The sequence below is a fragment of the Lissotriton vulgaris genome, chromosome 2_1, assembly GCF_964263255.1.
Source record: "Lissotriton vulgaris chromosome 2_1, aLisVul1.2, whole genome shotgun sequence".
Lineage (NCBI taxonomy): Eukaryota > Metazoa > Chordata > Amphibia > Caudata > Salamandridae > Lissotriton > Lissotriton vulgaris.
This window is the reverse complement of record NC_141687.1, coordinates 1,016,451,428-1,016,471,793: the sequence shown is the minus strand read 5'-3', so window position 1 is coordinate 1,016,471,793 and position 20,366 is coordinate 1,016,451,428. Positions and strand designations below refer to the sequence as shown.

Below are 20,366 nucleotides of genomic sequence, written 5' to 3'. Positions count from 1 at the left end.
AGTTGTGAGAGGCGTAATTAGCGAAGAGGATACTGCCGGTCAAGAGGCAAGAGACTTTTTTAAGGGTTTCCTCCCGTTTTGGGGACCTATGGTTAATAGTAGGAACCTAAGACAGTTGACTCGAGTGGTAGAATCGACAGCTAATATTACTGCCAGTGCCCTTGGTAATATCACCACTGAACTTCAGGCGGATAGACTTATGACGTTACAAAACCGTATGGTTTTGGACGTGATCTTAGCAGATCGAGGTGGGGTATGTAAGGTGATCCATTCGAGCTGCTGTATTTTCATTCCTGATAACGCTCCGACTGTCTATCAAGCCATCTCAAAGTTGCATAAGATCTCTGAATCCATACACGTGGATGTAGGGGATTGGACGCTACTTGGGTGGTTTTGGGGCCTGATGTCGACTTGGGGTTGGAAGATTCTGATGATCATCGGAGTTGTTGTGGCGTTCCTGTTCACGTGTTGCCTTTGTGTGCAGTGCGGTCCTGCCTTATGTGGCCTCTGTGCTACAACGTGTATGAGACAGCCACCTGTTACCAAGGGAACTCGGTTGGACAGAGCTATGCTACAGCAACATCTAGATGGTCTGATGAATATCGAGTATGATTCCGACTAGTGCTTGCCTACATGTGGGCAAAAGGAGCGTCTGAGGTTCCGTGACAATTGTAAGTGGTGTTTTCGACTCGCACGAATATGGTCGAGTCTGGTATCTATGAACCGCAAATGACGAGTTTAGTAAGTGTGCGCAGTTTCGCTGTGCTAACTTAAACCGTTCGTTTGTTATGTGGGTTTTTCATCTGTACCCACGGGTTCCATTTTAGATACGGCATCCATTTTGTCTCTTGCCCTCAAGTAGCCAGCGAACGGACGTTGTCCGCTTCGCGACCCTGGGACTCCCAAGATATTTGCGGAAGACACATGTCCTTTGTAAGTGTCTTTATGATGAGGGGGATGATACTGTAAGGCAGATGGCCCCGCTCGAGGCTCATCTTGCCGTGCCGGTTTATTGTCTCAGCCGTGCATCTCATTAGGCACGTCCCTTTGATGCCTGTATCTCGTGTTTCCCGATACCTCCCCTTTTACACCCTTTCCAATCTCCCCACTGTCTCCATCTTCCTCTGCACCTGTCCTTGTTCCTATTTCGATCTGTTTTACTGCTGATTGGAATGTACTAATGGTGGGAAGATGGGTTTTTACAGTTGGGAACCGCCAAATGTTTCCGCACTTATGTTCCGGACCTTGTGTGTATCAAAGTGACCAAAGCGACCCCTCTGGGGGATAATTGTGGGAACCGGGTTGTAAACCTTTGTCTGCTATGCAAACCTATGGGAAAATTGTGTATAAAAGGAGCGATCCACAGAACCAATTTGAAGCAGTCTCCCCAAGTTGCACGTGTTGTACTTGTCGTGACATCTGTGTTCCCTGCAGTAAATAAACCTTGAATCTTGGACGCCGAAGGAAGTGTCCCGTGTCTCTGTCATTCGTACGCCGGAACAGGTAACCTACGAAGGTTTCAGGTGTTGTCCCCTGGCACCGCTGGGTCTTAAAGAACCCAGTCCTTCAGGAGCGTAACATCTCGTATTCCTGGGGGCACCCCTTCCGTATAATATTCTGATGGCAGAACAGGCTGGCGCAGATCCGCTCCCTGCAGGCCGCGAAAGAGCTTCTGGGGCTAGAGGACGTTCCTTCCTCTCAGGCGGCGCATCCTTCCCCATCGAGGCGACGGCGCCAATCTCCCTCATGGCATCGAGTTGGCTCTTCCCCGGACCGGGGGCGTCCGGACCACGCTGCTAGCTTGCAGGAGAGAGGATCTGCGGTGGCGTCGGTGGCCTCGGCCACGCTTGCAGATACTCAGCAGAGCTCTGGAGCGGCATGATCCCTGACTTCCTTGATGGTCGAGCGCCGAAGAGTCTCTGTCCCTACGGTCCCGGGGTACTATGGTACTTTTGGGGAAGACACCCCGGGCCATGGCCCTGGGGGCCCCCGAGCTGGTGCCCCCACCCGATTCCAGTCTGATGTGGACCTTGTGACCCGTGGCCCATTGGAACTGCTGAGTGCTTGGTTCAGGTTTAGGGCCTTGTGCTCTGTCTTCTTGTTTCTTGGTTTGCTGGAGGGGGGTGGGAAGGAGGGAGTTCTGGACGTTGGTACTGTGGTGGGGTTATTGGGGTTGGGGTTGGTGGGGAGGGGGGTGTGGTGGCGACCGAGAATGATGTCTGTGTGCTGTTGTTGACGCTAATGGTGTTATTCTCTGCACTTCGTATTTTGCACTACGATGTTACCTCTCCAATTCTTGTGATTTGCTGGGGGGAGGCCTCTCTGGGGAGGGGTGGGTGTGGTCCCCCAAGGCCGGAGGATGCTTGAGGCTTTATTCTGGCTGTCTCTGTATAATTATCCTCGGTGTGAGTGTACATTGATGGCTGGCGGGGGTCGGGGGTCGGACTCTGGATGCCTTAGCACACGCATAGCATGGAGTCTCAGGTCCTCATTATGCCTGTTAGTATAGGCACCTGATACGTGAAAGGCCTCAATTCCCCACAGAAACAGCAGAAACTCTGGAAGTATCTTTCAGACCACCACCTGGATTTGGTTGCCCTTCAGGAAACCCACCTGGCCAGGAGAGATGAACTGAGACTCCGCCATAGACATTTCCCCCTTATCTACAGGGCGTCTGCGCCCACGAAGCATAGAGGGGTGGCCCTCCTCTTTCGGGCCCCTCTCCACTTTCAACCCCTGGGGGTAAGCGGTGATAAGGAGGGCCGTTGGTTAATGGTGAAGGGGACGTTATATGGCCGCTTATGTACCTTTGTTGTGGTGTATGCTCCGAATGCGGGCCAAAATGGTTTTTGCAGTGTTTGATGGACAAGATGGGGGACTTTGTAGACGGGCACTTGATACTGCTGGGGGACTTCAACCTGGTATGGGACAGGGATTTAGATAGCTCAGGGGCACGCAGGGCAGATACTGGTGTCTTCTCGGAGGAAACGCAACGTCAAGTAGGCGAACTGGGACTGGTGGATAGCTGGCGCTTCGTCCACACTCAGGCCAAGGATTATACTTTCTTTTCTCACGTCCATCGCTCGTACTCCCGCATAGATTACATTTTTGTTAACCAGGCTCTCAGGGGGGATATTCGAATGGCTGATATCTTCCCGCTCTCGCTGTCGGACCATAGTTTAGCGGTACTTGGGTTGCATTGGGCTGCAGGGGGGGACGGCTGGCGGAAGTGGTACTTCCCGGCTGCACTGGTGCGGGATGAGGTGTCCTGTAAGGAGCTGCGGAAGGCTATCGGAGACTTTTTTACTCTTAACCCGCCTTCTGACACGTCGGTGTATACCACGTGGGATGCGTGCAAGGCCTCCTTATGGGGTACGTGCCTCGCCCTTAACGCGAATCTTAACAAACTTCGGCGGAAGGAGAGGGAAGCTCTGGAATCGGAGCTTGCGACCTTGGAGCAGGCGCACAAGGCGAACCCCTCCAGGGTGACCCTTCGCCCCTTTACGGCGGTGCAAGGGAAATTGAAGGCCCATTACAACAACAGGGCGGAATTCACCCTTCTACGCCTTAGACGTGTCTCCTATTCCCAGGGCAATAAGGTTGGACGCCACCTTGCACGGCAGCTTCGAGATAAGCGCGAGAGGGATTACATCGGGGGTATACGGGACCGTACGGGTTCTATTCAACATAAGGATGTGGACAAGGCGGCCATCTTTGGTCGCTTCTACGAGGATCTCCACTCGGGCGACGCTCTAGATCCAGAAGCCCAGTCTGCGTTCTTGGGTGGTTTGCCTCTACCACGGGTCTCCAGGGAATGAAACGATTTGTTGTCTTCCCCCATCTCTAGGGAGGAGGTGCTGGACGCCATTAAGGCTCTGAAATTACATAAGGCCCCCGGTCCTGACGGCTACACGGCCCGATTTTACAAAACATTTGCATCCGACATCTGCGACTACCTGGTTTCCCTCTTGAACGCGATGGCCTCTGAGGGTAGGACATCGGACACCATGGCCGAGGCCATGATTACCATTATCCCCAAACCGGGGAAGGATCCTACCTACTGCGCCTCTTACCGTCCGATAGCGCTACTTAACCTGGACGCTAAATTGTACTCCTCCATCCTTGCGGGCAGACTGCAAGACCTGATGCCAGCTCTGATCCACCCAGATCAGTCCGGGTTCATTAAAGGTATACAAACTCACGATAATTTGCGACGCGTCATCCATTTGATTGAAAAAGCGGAGCGGTTTCGCATACCGGCAGTGTTGGTAGGGCTTGACGCGGAAAAAGCCTTTGATCGCGTTGATTGGGGGTTTTTACACCGCACGTTGGTGGCCTTCGGGTTCTCGCACCGATTCATAAGAATGCTTGAGGCCAATTACAACAGTCCCACCTCTCGGGTGTTGGCTAACGGTCACAGGTCCGGGAGTTTCCACCACTCCCGAGGGACACGCCAGGGCTGTCCGCTCTCGCCCCTTCTCTTTGCGCTTAGCATAGAACCGTTGGCGCTGGCGATCCGGGAGAGCGAGCGGATCTTGGGTCTCCCCTTCACGGGTGAGCAACATAAGATTTCACTCTTCGCTGATGACGTTTTGTTGTCCATTCGGGATCCGGCGTTGTCGTTACCCCATATCCATACAGTGCTATCTGAGTATGAAACAGTGGCGGGCTTCAAAGTTAACTTTGATAAGTCATACATCTTGAATTTAACCCTACCGCCTGGTGAGGTGCACCAGATCCGGTCGCTTACTCCACTCTCGTGGTCAGCTTCCTCCCTGTTATACCTGGGCGTACGGCTGACCTCTACCATAGGCGCCTTATTCCAGGCTAATTTCCCTCCGATGCTGGTGTTGATTTGTGGGGAATTGGAGCGGTGGAAACCCAAATATATCTCGTGGTTGGGTAGGATTCATGCGCTTAAAATGGTCCTCCTGCCTAAACTCCTGTACCTCTTCCAAGCCTTGCCCATCCCGATAGGAGTGGATTATTTCCGTCGGCTTAAGACCTTGATGTTGAAATACGTCTGGCAGGGCGGTCGGGCGCGACTCTCGTATGCGGTTCTCCGACGTCCGCGGCTGGAGAGGGGGGTGGGGTTCCCGGACATGCACTTGTATTACAAGGCTGCCCAATTGAGAGTTCTGGTGGAATGGTCCCAACAGCTCTCGGAGAAGCACTGGCTCCATATGGATCGAAGCGTTGCGGGACGTTCCATCTGGGACCTAGCTTGGAAACCTAAGGTGGACCAGCCCAGAAACGCGTACATTAGCACCCCTACCAGCACGGTGTTAAAGGTCTGGGACACAGTCAGTAGCGATGATCGGTGGACCACATTCCCGTCCCCGTTCACCCCGATCCATTTCAACCCGGCCTTCCCTCCGGCGTTGACGGAGGGTCCCTTTGAGGTCTGGAGGGAGGGTGGCTGTAGGGCCCTCACCCACCTGTTCCATGGTGCTGCGTCCCTCACTTTCCATAATTGTATGAGGGATTATGGTGTTCTGCCGACAGAGCGCTTTCGTCACCTTCAGCTCCTGCACTGGGCGACGTCGCCTGGAGTGGTGGACGCAGCTACCAGACCTTTGACGAAATTTGAAACTTTTATCCTTCGCACATCCACCATGAAGGGGGCGATTTCTTTTCTGTATGGGATGCTATTAGACACCACGATGTCCCCCCGGCCTCGGTATATGGATCACTGGGAGAGTACCCTTGGGAGGGACATTTCCGACAGCGAATGGAGGAGCTTGTGGCGGGATGTGACGGCACATAACCATTCTACTGATCTCAGAGAGGCCCATATGAAGCTTCTGTTCGACTGGTATTTGTATCCGTCCAAATTGCACCGAATATTCCCGACTACCTCGGATAGGTGCTGGCGGGGCTGCGGGATGTTGGGCGACTTCAGCCACATCTGGTGGGACTGCCCCACCATCCGGCCATTTTGGTCCGAGATTCTCTCCCACATTAAAGATGTGCTGGGTTACCCACTCCCGGATTCAATGGACTTTGTCTTGTTGGGCCTCAGAGACCCGTTGCTTGAACACCAGACTAGGGCTGATAAGCGCATTATGTGGCTATGCTTGGGGGCGGCCAAGCTGACTTTGGCTGCCGCTTGGAAAAGCCCGACTGCTCCTGCCATTTCTTTATGGCATGCACGGCTATGGCGCCTACTGAGTATGGAGCAACTCTCCGATATCTTCCTGGGGAATTTTAAAAACTTCATGTTCAACTGGGGCCCCTTGGTGCGATTTTTGTCACGTGGTTTGCCTTCAGCAGTTTGCCCTTCAGCAATACGGGCACTTCATCTCTTTCAACTCTGATCACTGGTGTGTATGTTGCTGTTTTGCATGAGTGCTGGTCACCACCACTAGGTGGGGGGGGGATGGGGAGGGGAGGGGGGAGGCGGGGTGGTAGTTGGGGTTGTTGTTTTTCTCTTGTTGCGACTTGATATGCCTTCGCGAGAGGACGCTATGATTATGATCGTGCTTGGATTATTCTTCTCCAGCTGGGGACTTTGCACCAACCGCTGGGACTTCACTGCGCACTTCGGACAATGTGGACAGCAGGCCCATATCATTGGCATTTCTGTTGTCTCTGCTTTTTTCTGCTGGTTACCGTCCCTGTTGATGCACTATCTGGGTTCCCTTTTATTCTTTTTTTACAATAATGCTCTTTAACACCCCCTGTGTGGGGTTATGTTCCTTTTCTCTCCTTCTCCCTTCTCTTGTTCTTTTTTTATTACTCCTCTCTTTCTCTACTTTTACCTTTGCAAACTATAAAAAAAAATTTGACAAAAAAAAAAAGTGTGGGGCTCAGTGAGGAGCCCTGGGGGACCCCACACTGCATGGACAAGGCTTTAGACGTGGAGAAGCCATCTGACACCTGAAAGGATCTTCCCTCAAGGAAGGACTTAATCCAGGCAAGGGCAGAGTCGGTGATTCCCACTCGTCTTAGCCGGGGGACCAAGATGGCGTGGTCCACCGTGTCGAAGGCGGCGCTTAGATCGAGGAGGATCACTGCCACTGATCCTCCTGCGTCAATGATGCCTCTCGCCTCTTCGACAACTGCTAGTAGGGCGTTGTCGGTGCCTTGCCCCGGTCTGAAGCCGGTCTGGGAGTCGCGTAGTAAGTGATTCGACTCCAGGAAGATGGATAGTTGCTGGTTGGCTATTCGTTCGGCCACTTTGCTGATCCCGGGAAGGAGCGAAATGGGTCTGAAGTTGGAGGGATCCGTGGGGTCCAGGTGAGGTTTTTTCAGGAGGGCTTTGACGGTATCCTTCTTCCAATTGGCTGGCACGGTGCCCTCCTTGAAGGAGGCATTTATGAGGTTGGTGAAGGGTTGGGCTACAGTGGGGGCGACCAGTTTTAACTTGCTGATGGGGGCTGGGTCAGATGGCGAGCCACTTTTCACAGTTTGCAGAGTGGCTAAGAAAGTCTCTGTGGAGATCTGGTCAAAGGCTCGTAGGAGTGGAGCCTCAGGATGAAGGGGAGGTGGGGTGGTGTGGTGGGGGGCAGTGGGTATAGGGAGTGAAGTAAGTATTTTGTCGATTTTTGCGGAAAAGAAGTTGGCCATTTGATTGCATCTAACGCCCTCTGGGTCTGGCGGGGGAAGGGGGTCCTGGATTTTTGTCAGGAGACGTACTATGCGGTATGTTTCCTTTGCGGAATTGGCCGCTGCTGCAATCTTTCCTTCGAAGAAGGTGGCCTGAGTAGTTTTTATGGAGTTCTTGTAGAGCTTGATGGCGGCTCTGTACTCATTTTTGGAAACTGTTGACCAGGTTTTCCTCCATGTACGTTCGAGTTTTTTGCATCTCTTTTTTAGATTGCGAAGTTCCTGAGTGAACCAGGGAGATTTGGCCGTTTTATTCCTGCTGGGCAGTTGTTTGAGTGGCAAGGTGGTTTCTAGGGATTGATGGATCCAATCATGTAGATGAACGTCTGCTTTAGAAGGATCATCGTCCAGATAAGGTGAAGTGGAAGGTAGGACCTGGGCCCAGGCGTTTATGTCCAGTTTTTTCCTTGGGCGATCGGGGGGTTGGGGGGGATGTCTGTCGGGGGCCTTGGTTGATAGATGTAATTTAAAAGGGACCAAAAAGTGGTCTGACCAAGGAAGGGGAATGGGGGGTTGAGTTGTTAAACTCGGGAGGTTGGAAAAAACGGGATCCAACAGATGCCCTTTGATGTGAGTCGGTAGGTTATTAAGCAATTCGAGACTAAGAGAGCCCAAGTCTGCTTTAAGGTCCATAGCAGGTTTGCTGGAGGAGTCATCGAGGTGGAGATTTAGATCTCCCTGTAGCGTGAAATTCGGTGATAGGCACGCGAGGGAGGAGACAGCATCAATAAGTGACTCATTGAAGCGTCGAGTTGGTCCAGGAGGGCGGTATACTAGTAGTCCCGAGAGGGTGAACAAGGGTGGTCGATGGACGGAGAAGAAGACGTTTTTGCAGTCTAGTATAGGACTGTCTTTGAATTGGCATGAGAGGTAGTCTCTATGTAAGACAGCTATTCCTCCGCCGATACCTTCGGGTCTATTGTGGAATTTAATCAGGTATTCCGGTGGGAGTGATTGAATGATGTCTGGTTCTGAACCTGCTGTGAGCCATGTTTCCGTTAGGAAAAGAACTTCTATTTTGGAGTCCTTAAGGAGTAAGTTAATTTCAATTTGATGCTTTGGGAAGGATCTGCAGTTTAGCAGGGCCATGTTAAGGCCGTTAGGTTTCAGCGGTGGCTCCGGGCTGAACCTGTAAGGGCATTTAAGGCAGCGAGAATGCCCTTCCTCGGGTGAGATTGAGTTGCTGCAATATGAGATGTAATTGGGCTAATACAGTAGTACATGTGGTAGTGCATGAAACACATATGAGGAGCTACCAAAATGTGTCTCTGCATTGGCATAAAATGAGTGAATGTTATCACATGATAGTTAAACTGAGAAATAGAGGCAGTGACTGTCCCAGATTAGAGGTACCAAATTAAGTAGACAGAGTAAACAAAGTTGCATACTTAGGGAAAAATAGTTCATTTTTTGACAATCACATGCTATATTTAGGACAAATAAAATATATTTACTTAAAATGAAAATCAGTAGTTGTAGTTCAAGTAAACATATTTTAAGAAAGTAAAAAGCAGATATACTAGAAAAGAACTAGTCGAAGTAAAAGAAAATGAAAACAAACCTAGGATTTGGGTATAACATGAATGTATTCCTAAAGTGGCATACTGCAGATTGATTGAGGACAAAATCAAGGAAAGGATAATACTTCAGAAAATGTGTGCCTCAAAGAAAATATTAGATGATATTGGAGGACAACATTATAGCACTTTCAGAAAATCACAAACTGATAATTAAAGACACATTTGGTTAATTTCCAAAAAATGAAAAACACTACAGAAGGACAAAAAACAATATTTCCAAAAATCGACAAGTTAATATTCAGGAATAATATTTTATTTACAAAAAAAAAAGCTGCCCCTACACCTGTTGTGATTTGGGGCTGAAGCTAAAATATTTTATGGATGCCTTCAGGTTCCAGTTAACAGTGAATAATGTCCACTCAAATGGTGGGAAATACTTGTGATATGTCAGAATATTGTCAATGAAAATATCACCTGACTAAAATATAATGTCTTAAGTATAGTTTACAAAAACAATATTTTATTGGATGAAATTGTACAATATTACCTTCAATGGTGTAATTTTTTTGTACATCAAAAAAAGAGTAAAACCTTACATACAAAGTGGATAGGGTTTGTTTGGGAAGCCAGACAGTCAATATATCTCTCACTGTGTTACTTTTATAACTGTAAATAACTAAACTCAGTTTCCTCTTGCAAAAACGTTTCAGAAATGTATTAAATGTCACAAAAACTCTTCCCTCACTTTAAAAAATATATGCATATTTATTAAAACTCAATTTTTCCAACGACCTCGGACTAGGTAGTGCTTCAAACCGCTCCTCCACCTCATTTGTGGCAGTTATTTTCAACGTGCATGCCATTTTGTGTAGCTTTTACTTACACATCAATAAGCAGAGGGTACTTCTTTGATTTGTCAAAGTGAGGAGGGAGAATCATCTGGTACCACAAATCTAAAATAAAAAAATAACAGCTGTAATCGAAGTCTATGTATAAATTTTCTCTTACTGGAACTTGAACAACCGCCATGTGCTGATGGCTTAAATCACAATAAAACTAGGGATCCAAAGAAATCCCTTTTCAAGTCTGACAAATCAAAATAACGTGCATTTCCTCAGAAGATTTCATTTGTTAAAAAGGTATATCGATAAATAAGGAAATCTGTGTGGTACTCAGCATTGTTATCTCAAAGTCTGATATGAAGTTCTGTGGTTATACTGAATAAGCAGCTGCCTACATCATTATCATGTCAAAACTCTTTATTGATATCACAACTACACTTTCACAACTGCCTTACTAACCTTATTGCTTTATCAAATTTGCTTCCCAATGCACCATTTGACAACTCTTTTTTCAACTGCATTTCTGCTACGCTTGATCGCCACAGGTCACTCAGTCGGAATATTTAAGCTTCACTACTTTCAAATGTCAACAGCCGCCACTGCTGGTATCTCTCATACAATTATTCTGAAATGAAACAGGCATTATTGCAAGGGGAGCTGGTGAACGTGGGCTAACGGAAGCTGCTGAAGACGAAGGTGGGCTTGTAAAGGGTGCAACAATTCTTGGCGCAGAATTGGGACACAGTGAAAAGGGAGATAACTAGAACATGGAGTGGGCAGGGAGATAACTGATGCAAACTCTCACATTTCTGCTCCTTGCACTGGTGCCCATATATGTGACATCAGCATTTCTTTGGCCGCAGCATATTAGGATTACATGAGCTGTTTGATACTTTGGCTATCACCATTACAGGATGGTGAATGCCTTTGCATCAAGTGTCTGAATGAATGAATGCATCACTCTATATGCATACCAATAGTAACCAGGACATAAAATAGAGTGTCCCTCTGTTTGTATATTCATTAATCTGTAGCAGCAATAAAATGGTCATATATGATGTAAAAGCAAAACTCCATGCTACATGACTTACAGCTGCCATCAAGCTAATCCTAATGAATGTTTGTTGATCAATATGTGAATGATACTTAGAGCAACAAGTAGTTTAGCTGGGCTACACTTTATCCTCTGAGTCGGCACAGAGAAAAATTGATCGAGACAGCTAAAACACACTTTAGTTAGACCTAAGATGAGAGAGGGGAGAGATAGACAGAGGATGGAGACAGAGAGAAAAGGGATGCAGACAGGGAGAGACAAAAGGAGGGAGCGGTGAGTCAGAGAAAAAAAGTGAATTAATCATCTGCAGCTGTTTCTACCAGACATAGCCAGTGAGTAATATAAAGCGACATTTAAAAGAATGCAAAGGCAATGAAGCAAGCAACAAGATTAAAAAAACAACGTGACACAAGGTTTAAAAGGCAATGGAAACCAACAGTGGATCAAATGATTGAAGATATGCAACATTACCGTTTTGTACTAATAGGGAACATTTGGCAGCTCATTGTTTTATTATTTGCATTGTAAATACCCCCGAAGAAGGGTTAAGCCCGAAATGCATTAGGTGCTTTTTAAATAAAAGACGTGACATGTGGAAACCCTCTTGTCTCCTGTGTTTGCATAAAACACCTTCACATTGGATTCGAATGGATAAAATGAATTGAAGTAAATAAACTAAAAGAATGAAGAGTAAACTGGATAAAAATGAATAAGGTGAAGATTAAAAAAGGATTTGATTGATTGGATTCATTAAAGCAATTTTGGCTGTGCTGCTCGAAGGGGAACCAACATTGAGTTCCCTTAGTGTTTCAGTTTTATTGCAAAAAGTGCAATGGGATGGAGCGCGAATCGGGCATGCACGCCCTTACAGTTTAACAAGGTCAAGTTTCACAAATAAATTGGGAGTATTTCGGTGTGCATCTCACCTCTCTTTGATGTTCTCAGCAAGAATTACCATCCTCCGGTGAGATTGCAACCACGGATTAACAAGAATACAGCAAGTTGCATTTAAAGGGAACCAAACAAATATGGATTTAATGACTACTTACACAGGAGGGGTTTTCTGCGGTCAAAGATGAGCTATGTTTACTTAGAGGAGAGCACAGAGGATATTATATTCAAGGACATGAACTGATTAATTTAAGTAACACTGTTTGCATACTTTTGAGGGTTAATGTTCTAGTTGCTTTAGTAAAATGTACGTTGACATTGTGGGTCGACTATTTGCAGAAAGAGTTATTGAGAAACATCACGAGAAGCGCAGCATGGGGTATTCTGGACACGTAGTATGTATTTAAACTACGCTATGCAGAGTGGGTTTAAAAACACTGAAAGTCCGTTGTCTAGTGGAATCTTTGTAAGTAATACACGTGACACACCACCTGGCTGCAGTAGGGAAGGAGTAACTCAAAGGTTAAATAGTGCGCCATAATTGAGTGAAGGATTTACAAGGAAGATATGTGAGATGCTGCTATGTAGAAACATTGACGTGACACAAAGATTTGGTGCTTGTGAAAAATGAGTCGGCACGTCGAGAGCCTAGGTAGTGAAATAATGGATGCAGATAACATGTCACGGTAAGGGTATTAGAAGTCAAAGCAGTTAAAGGAATTTCAGAGGTGCTTCAAATGAATTAGACAAACGATGTGGCAGTGTACATTGATGTGCGCGTTTCATAGATGGAATCACTTCCTTCATGATATGTAAAACTAACTTTATGATACAAATAGTAATAATTGCAGCATAGTTAAATTACTTAAAGGCAAATATTACCAGTTGTTATAAATGGTGCTATTTTTATCAAATTGTTCATTGAATGAGCAGTAATTGCGATGACGTTCTCACACATGCATTGTTTTATTATTTGTATTGTAGGGGGTTAATCCCGAAATGCATTGGGTGCTTTTTAAATCAAAGACGTGACATGTGGAAACCCTCTTGTCTCCTGTGTTTGCGTAAAACACCTTCACATTGGATTCGAATGGATAAAATGAATTGAAGTAATTAAACTAAAAGAATGAAGAGTAAACTGGATAAAAATGAATTAATTGAAGATTAAAAAAGGATTTGATTGATTGGATTCATTCAAGCAATTTTGTCTGTGCTGCTCGAAGGGGAAGCAACATTGAGTTCCCTTAGTGTTTCAATAATCAGTTCTGTCCCATGCTATACCACCTGGTGGAGGAACGGCTGTGATGTTCACTGATGACACGTATTTGTTCATGATGAGATGATTTGTGTGGTTTCAGGAGCAAGATGATATTCTTACTTGCTGTGTCCATTTTACTATATTTTTCATCTATCAGCTTTCCCAAACTTAAAAGAAGAATGAGCCAAAGTAGGAGGAAAAGTACATCTAACACAATCCAAAATTGACTCCATGGTGAAACTAGATATGTCTTTTCTAGTTGCTGAAAAATTGCTGTTATTTTGTCTTTAAAAGTTTTGTTTGCTGGCATTGTTTTGGGCTCACTGGGATACTCAGAAAATGTATCAAAGTTGATGAAATATCCAGAGGCAGTTCTGTCAATTGTTGGTATTGCATCCGGGTTACTTGAAATCGCTGGAGCGACTGGATCTCTTGCCATATAAGTATAGTCCGACCCTACATCATTGTAAACAGGAGTGTCTTGACGAACTGTTATTTGGGTTTCAAGAGGAACAAGTTCCATTGCTTTTGTTGCATAGTTCTTCTTTTCTTACTGCAGATTATTCAAAGGTGATGAGTCTCTCAGTTTGAACCTCTTGAATAGTAGCCAGATTTGGTCTTATGCTACATATTTGGAGTCCACTGGGCCTACTACTTATTATCAGCCACATGGTGTGGTTTTACCTGGTCAATTTATACAAACCGGTTCTCTTTTCTTCCAGCAAGGGCCGGCAGTAACACTGTTCTTGATCCGTGGATTGTTAGCACAGGTACTGGTTTTCTGTATGAAGGCCCAAATTCCTTCTTGTCCGCGATCTTTTCTCTGACTTCATCCCCAATGTTTGGAATCCAGACAGGCGTGGCTGGAACAGGTGGTTTTTCTTCAGTGGTCGTTGGCTTCTGTAATGTGTTGCTTAGACTTCTTTTTGTTTCATTTAACTCCTGCAAAACAGCCAAACGGTCTTTGATATCAAAGGGTTTTTGTTCTACCACTGAAGTATGACGTTTGAGGTCTTCGACAATCATTCTAGTCCCAAAAAGGATTTCATATGGCGTGATTCCACCCAGAGAATTTCTTGGCAGATTGTTAAGACTACGTTGGACACTTATTAGATGTTTGACCCACCTGTCACCCGATCCTAGTACCCTAGCTGGTATAGATTGCTTTATGTCACAGTTTTTTCTTTCCACAACCAAATTTCCCTCAGGATGGAATGGACTGGAGTATCGTAATACAATGCCCAAGCTGGCCATGGCCCCCTTGTAAGCTCGAGAGCTAAACGTAGGACTCTGGTCAGAATGTAGCAGGCCGATTGCGTATGTGCCGATAAAGACTCGCAAATCTTCTATAACAGTTCGGGCATCAGCCAAGCGCTGATGCCACATCCAAATGAATCTGTCCTAATAGTTGTGGGACAGCATTCGTCCATAGCAACGTCTGCGTGTAGAAAGCCTAATGCTCTCTAACAATGGTGTCTGTACTGGGCTTGCTACACTGTAGTCAGGTATCCGGCGGCGTTCCTTGCTGCGATCTCTATTGCAGTCATGGCAATTAATTGCAAACTCATGAATGTGGGCATTCACCCCTGGCCACCAGTATGTCTATTTTAATTCCATAATGGATTTAGAGATCCCTTGATGCATCAGACCCTCTCCCATATGTGCTTCTTGTATCAAAGCTCCTCCACGTCTCCTGTTTGGGATTACTCTATCCCCCACTCCAGGGATTCGAGCAAAAGGGACGGAGTTGGCATCAATTATGTATATATATTCTAATGGATAGTTTAAAGGTAACGCTGCACCGCTGCCTTTGCTTGTGACACTGACAGCTGACAATGCTTCACCATCTATTTTTGTTTTTGAATGAGTGATTGCAGCTACAGAAGCCGTTTGCACAGCTGCCTTCGCGGCCTCATCAGCCAATGAATTCCCTTCAATGTTCACACCCTTACGCTGATGACTCATTGTATGGATCACATGATTCTTTTGTAGTTCTTTCTGTAACTGAACTACTTATTCCCAGAGCAACTTATGCGTGAATATGCAACCTTTTGCATCTTTGAAACCGTTTTGAACCCAGTTCTGCAAGTATTCATTAAAAGATTGGACGCAGTAATACAAATCACACACTATGAGTGTGGGGAATTTGCGATCGGTATTTTCCAGCGCCATCTTGAAAGCCTGTAGTTCAGCTCGCTGAGCTGTACTGTCTCCTAGGGATTGAGTTTTTGTGACCATAGGTCTGAATTTAGCCTCACGCCAGCGACCTTTAACAATCGCGCATGCAGCACTATAAGCTTGTTTAACCCCAATAACGGGCTGTGCTGATCTGTCTGTATAAATTATATATTCGTATTGTTCTAGAAGGAGAATTTCAGTCGACAGAGGACATTCTTGTTCATATTGTGAAAATTCTTGAGTTTTCAAGTAGGGGTCAAAAACGTATTCAACGTCTGTTGCAGCAAGAGAGTTAACCCATTGTATCCATCTTGGATGTAAAGCCTTTGCATTCGGAATGCTTGCTTTTGTCACTGCCTCTAAGGCAGGTATAGGAGTAACAACTTTTATGCGTTTTCCCTGTGCGAGAGCTCTCTCTTTTGCTACTGCAGTTTGAACCGCTGTCAGAATTTTTTCTGTTAAAGTGAATTTCATTTCAGCTTGTGTGTACAAGTGTGATTTATAAGCAATTGCTTCTTTTTCCCCTTCATTAAAGGTTAAGTACGTGAATCTGCATCTTCCTGGGATGATTCGGGTTATAAGGTTGCGTACGTTTACGCGCGTCTGTAAATGTGTTGTTGCCAACATGTCTGTTTGCACTGAACGGAAAATTTCAGTATGTTTTTGAGTCTAATTTGTTGTTTTAAAATCAGGTTTAATTAATTCGTAGAGAGGTTTAACCCTTTCTGCATAGTTTAGAATGTAAGTTCTTCCGAAATTCAGTAAACCTAGAATGGACTGTAAGTTTTGCAGCTTTTTTGGAGGTTGGAGCAGCGCACATTTCTCTAAAAAGTTTGCTGCCAGGCTTTTACCTTCACTTGAAAGTTCGTATCCTAAGAATATGACGTTGAGGTGGGTAATTCTTGATTTTTTAAAGTTAATTTTGTACCCTTCAGATGCGAAACCAAGTATTATGGTGTTCACCCTGTTCAAGTGCCTGTCCAAGTCACCGTCTGTAAGATAGATGTCATCGACATAAGATAATGTCTCATCATCATACGTTTGTAGTAACTCTGTAACTCTGGCTGAAAATAACCCTGGACTATTCTTGAATCCCTGGGGGAGATGACAGAAGTGATGCTGTGTCCCCATAATTGAGAAAGCAGTCAAGTACCTGCTTTCAGGTGCCATATTTTGACAGAAGAAACCGTTTGAAATATCTAATGTAGTTTTATACTTTTTGCGCACAATGTTATTAATCAGTGCTGCACAGTGTGCATTTTGTACTGCAAATGTTTTGCAACAAGACTTTAAATGTCTGTAGTTCAAAACTAGATGATATGTATTGTCTGGTTTGGAGAGAAAAAACAAAGAATTGATCATGGATGAGGTGCATGTTTCAATCACCTCATGGTATTCAAGTTCATCTAAGATCGCCCTGGCCTCCTTTTTAGCTTCTTGCTTAACTGGATACTGCCTCTGAGCAGTTGGTTGATTTTTTAACTGGATTTTATGGTGAGGAGAATCTTCATCCCATCCTACATGATTTTTATATAATGCTGGAGCCTGGGCTACAGACCATTTTCTGGCATAAGTATATTTTTTATGAATCCGAATATGATTGGAGAAGGCTGGCATAATGACCTCTTTGCTATGTGTAGAACAGAGAAGGTTTTGGATCCAGCAACTACCCAGCCTGGATCTCAACAATAAGGAAAACAGAACAAAGTGGCTGGACAGGAAATTTTAACAAAAACAATTGTTCAACCACGTAGTTAATGTATACCACGTGACAAACGGGTACAAATCCCAAAGTAAATTTATTTTTTCTTTTTACTTAGATTCAAAATTCAAAAGCACAAACACAAACAAAACAATTGTTACGACAGTGGATTCATGATGACATTATATACAAATTTACAACATTTACAAATGTACAACAATTACAAGAATACATCAAGCAAACTGAGTGAACGAGACACACCAAAACAATACTGAAATCAATAAACAAAATCAATTGCCGTTCTATACAATGCAGAAAACTTTCAGGTGAAGAGCATGTGACCAGTCCATAGAAATATGGGACCATGGGACAGGCGGGAAAAGATGGAATAAAGTGCCTGCCTGTCAACCAATCCTGTGGTTAATAATTTATAACGGGTTGACACAACTAGGATCCAAAGTAATTGATGAAATTCTATCCTAGGGTCACCCTTAAGGTTTGCCACAGGGTGGAGGTGTCGACGCGTTTCGAACGTGGGATCTGAAGTCAGTTCGATTGACTGCACTGCCGCCCAGACCGCCGGATTCATTCCGTGCTCGAAGTTCCAGCTGTCTACACTAATCATTTGCTGGCGCGGAGTAACCTCTCTTCCCCCATTGCCTGGGTCTTCAGATCCCACGTTGAGACGGCTCAACATGTGAGCTCTCTTGGACTCCGCGTGTGCACCGCGTTGCGGGCACTACACCCCATTTTCAGTCCATGTTGAAGCACAGAATTTTCTCCCTGGTTGAGTACTCCTGAACCACGACCAGTTTCATGCCTTGTGCAGAACAACAGCCCCCAGTCCCTGTCCTGAAGAGAACCTGTAATAACGCCGGTTCGTGTTTGTGCTTTTGAATTTTGAATCTAAGTAAAAAGAAAAAATAAATTTACTTTGGGATTTGTACCCGTTTGTCACGTGGTATACATTAACTACGTGGTTGAACAATTGTTTTTGTTAAAATTTCCTGTCCAGCCACTTTGTTCTGTTTTCTCTTTGCTATGTGGGCACTCCCTGACAAATTTTGGTGGCAGTCTTTTTCAGATACAAGAATATCATAACCCTTAGAGAGCTTCTCCCAAAAGAGTGCTCTTATTTTCCTAGTTATGTTCCCCTCCATCTGGAGTGTTACTTCATATAACTTATGGGGTACACTAACCATGGTGTCAGCAGTTTCAACTTGAATATACTCATTCAGGTCCACTGTCTCCAGATGATCCTTCAGGATCTTGCAAGCTATGGTGACTTCTGCTACGCTGTCCAGCATTGTCTGGGCCCACTCCCCGTTCCTGAGTTGTGTCCTCAAGAACCTCGGAATGTCTGATTTTTAGTCCTGCTACCTTCTTTTTGGTGAATTGAGTTTTCTTATTTTTTGGAATGTGTTGATCGTCTTTGGACTTCACACGTTCTTCCTTGTGTTCTGACCGTCCTCTTCTTTCCGATTTCTGTGAGGAACTCTGAAAGGTACGAGAGGAACGTGTATCAGGATCTTGATATCTATCAGGTTTTCTCAAAATATCCCTACTCCTGACGTTATACCTCTTTTCAGAGGGCTCCCTTTGAGGAGTCCCACCTCTGGATTGATAACGCTTCTCTTTAGGAAGTGCCTGTCAAGTATTTTCCCACTTCTTTTTAGGAGTAGTGATAGTGTTTTTAATAAAAACCTTTTCAGGATTTTCTGTTAGTTGGGACTTTACTGATTTTCCACCCAAACTGCTAGTTCATATGGTTGCTCAGTTACATCAAGTTCTTTTAATTTTTGGCGGATCGCCATGGTTGCTGCTTCACCTTTAATATTAGCTAATATTATAGCTGGGACCAGTTTGATATCTTTAAGTAATTTTATACCTATATTCAAAGCAGGCTCTGGCCCGTATTCATTTTGAATCTGTTTCAGGACGTCTGGTATTACCGCCATAGACGGAAACCTATGAGTTTTTTTGTAGATTGCAGCAAAGACTGTACCCCAAGTGTCGCAGTCCTCCAGGTGTGGTGCGATCCCCATTTGTGAACAGATTGTTAAAATTCTGTGTTTCCCATGAGGTGTACTGTCAGGAAATACTGCTTCGATTTGAGTGATTTTTTGAGCTAACCAGAATGGAATTTGTTCCTGTTTTGCGGTTAATTTACCAATGACTAATTGTATGGTCTGTGGTGTAATTGTATTTGTGTTCCCCTGATGAGGGGTTTGCTGTGGAATCCTGATAGCAGGTTGGACTGTTAGAGTCCGCATGACATATTGAACCAATTGTCTATGTATTTTGATTAATTGTTTTAGTTGAACTAATAGTTCTTCACTTGACATTTCTTCAATGTCAGAATGTGGTGTATAGCTGGCTAGTACTGGCCATGTTGCTCCTGGTCTACCTAGTGGACAGAGCCTGGTAATGTGATTTTGATGTTGTAGGGTGCCTTTAAACCAGAGCTGATGCTCTTGGTAAGTTAGTGGAATTTCAATGTCCTCAAAAGGAACGCATTCGGTTGGAGGTTCCTCTACTTTGTATAAGTGGAACACATGTATTACTGGATTTGCTTCAGGCAAGACAATCCATGAATAGAATACCTCTGTCTGCTGATATTCATGTGCCTCTATGACAAAAATTACCCTACCACCTCTTGATGATAGGCCATTTGTTATTAGCTTTATAGTGATGGTTTTCCTTAAGTTTTCCGGGATCATTATAGCATCCGGGTCATTTTGTTGGAAACCTGTAACGTCTAAACCCGGTCTGGCTGCAGCTCCTGCAGCTCCATCGGTCTTGTTTTCAGTCATTTTGTTGGCTGAAAGTTTTGCAGAGCAAGTTTCAAGGAAACCAAGATAAGGTGCACAATATTTTGGAGCACTGTATCCTTCAACATTGAATCAAACCAAAAACTAATACACAGGATTTTGTCCTACTCAATTATGGCAGATATTTACCCACTCCAGACATCTAGTGGAGTATTTTACGGGAAAAAGGGGTCTCTATGAAAAGCACGACTGAGTTACTCTAGTATCTAGCATTAAATTAGTGCCTTACCAAACATTGAGCGTCATGTAGTGTAGTCCCTATATTCCCAATAGGCTCTGCGCATTGGAATAATATATCCTATAGATGTGATGTAGGACTTAAGTCGACTAGGTCTCTATCGAATATATTAGACTTAAGTGTGAGGGCCAGCTAGCTCAGAGGTCACTAGAAACTTTATTGAATACACAAGAAGGGATTCGTTTCTGACAACTGCATAATAATGACAACTTTGTTTCCCCAAGAATAAAACTGATCTTCAGAG

The 20,366-nt window shown here is 44.9% G+C and overlaps 1 protein-coding gene across 4 annotated transcripts in view; it reads right to left on the bottom strand.

Annotated features, from left to right (window-relative positions):
- Positions 1-20,366, bottom strand: part of LOC147731545 (dipeptidyl peptidase 4-like) — a 688,588-nt gene that overhangs the window by 68,865 nt on the left and 599,357 nt on the right. For all 4 annotated transcript variants that reach the window (XM_086956608.1, XM_086956609.1, XM_086956611.1 and 1 more), the window contains one exon: positions 10,012-10,081. In XM_086956608.1, coding sequence (XP_086812734.1) covers positions 10,012-10,081 — 70 coding nt within the window. The remainder of the gene's footprint in view (positions 1-10,011; positions 10,082-20,366) is intronic.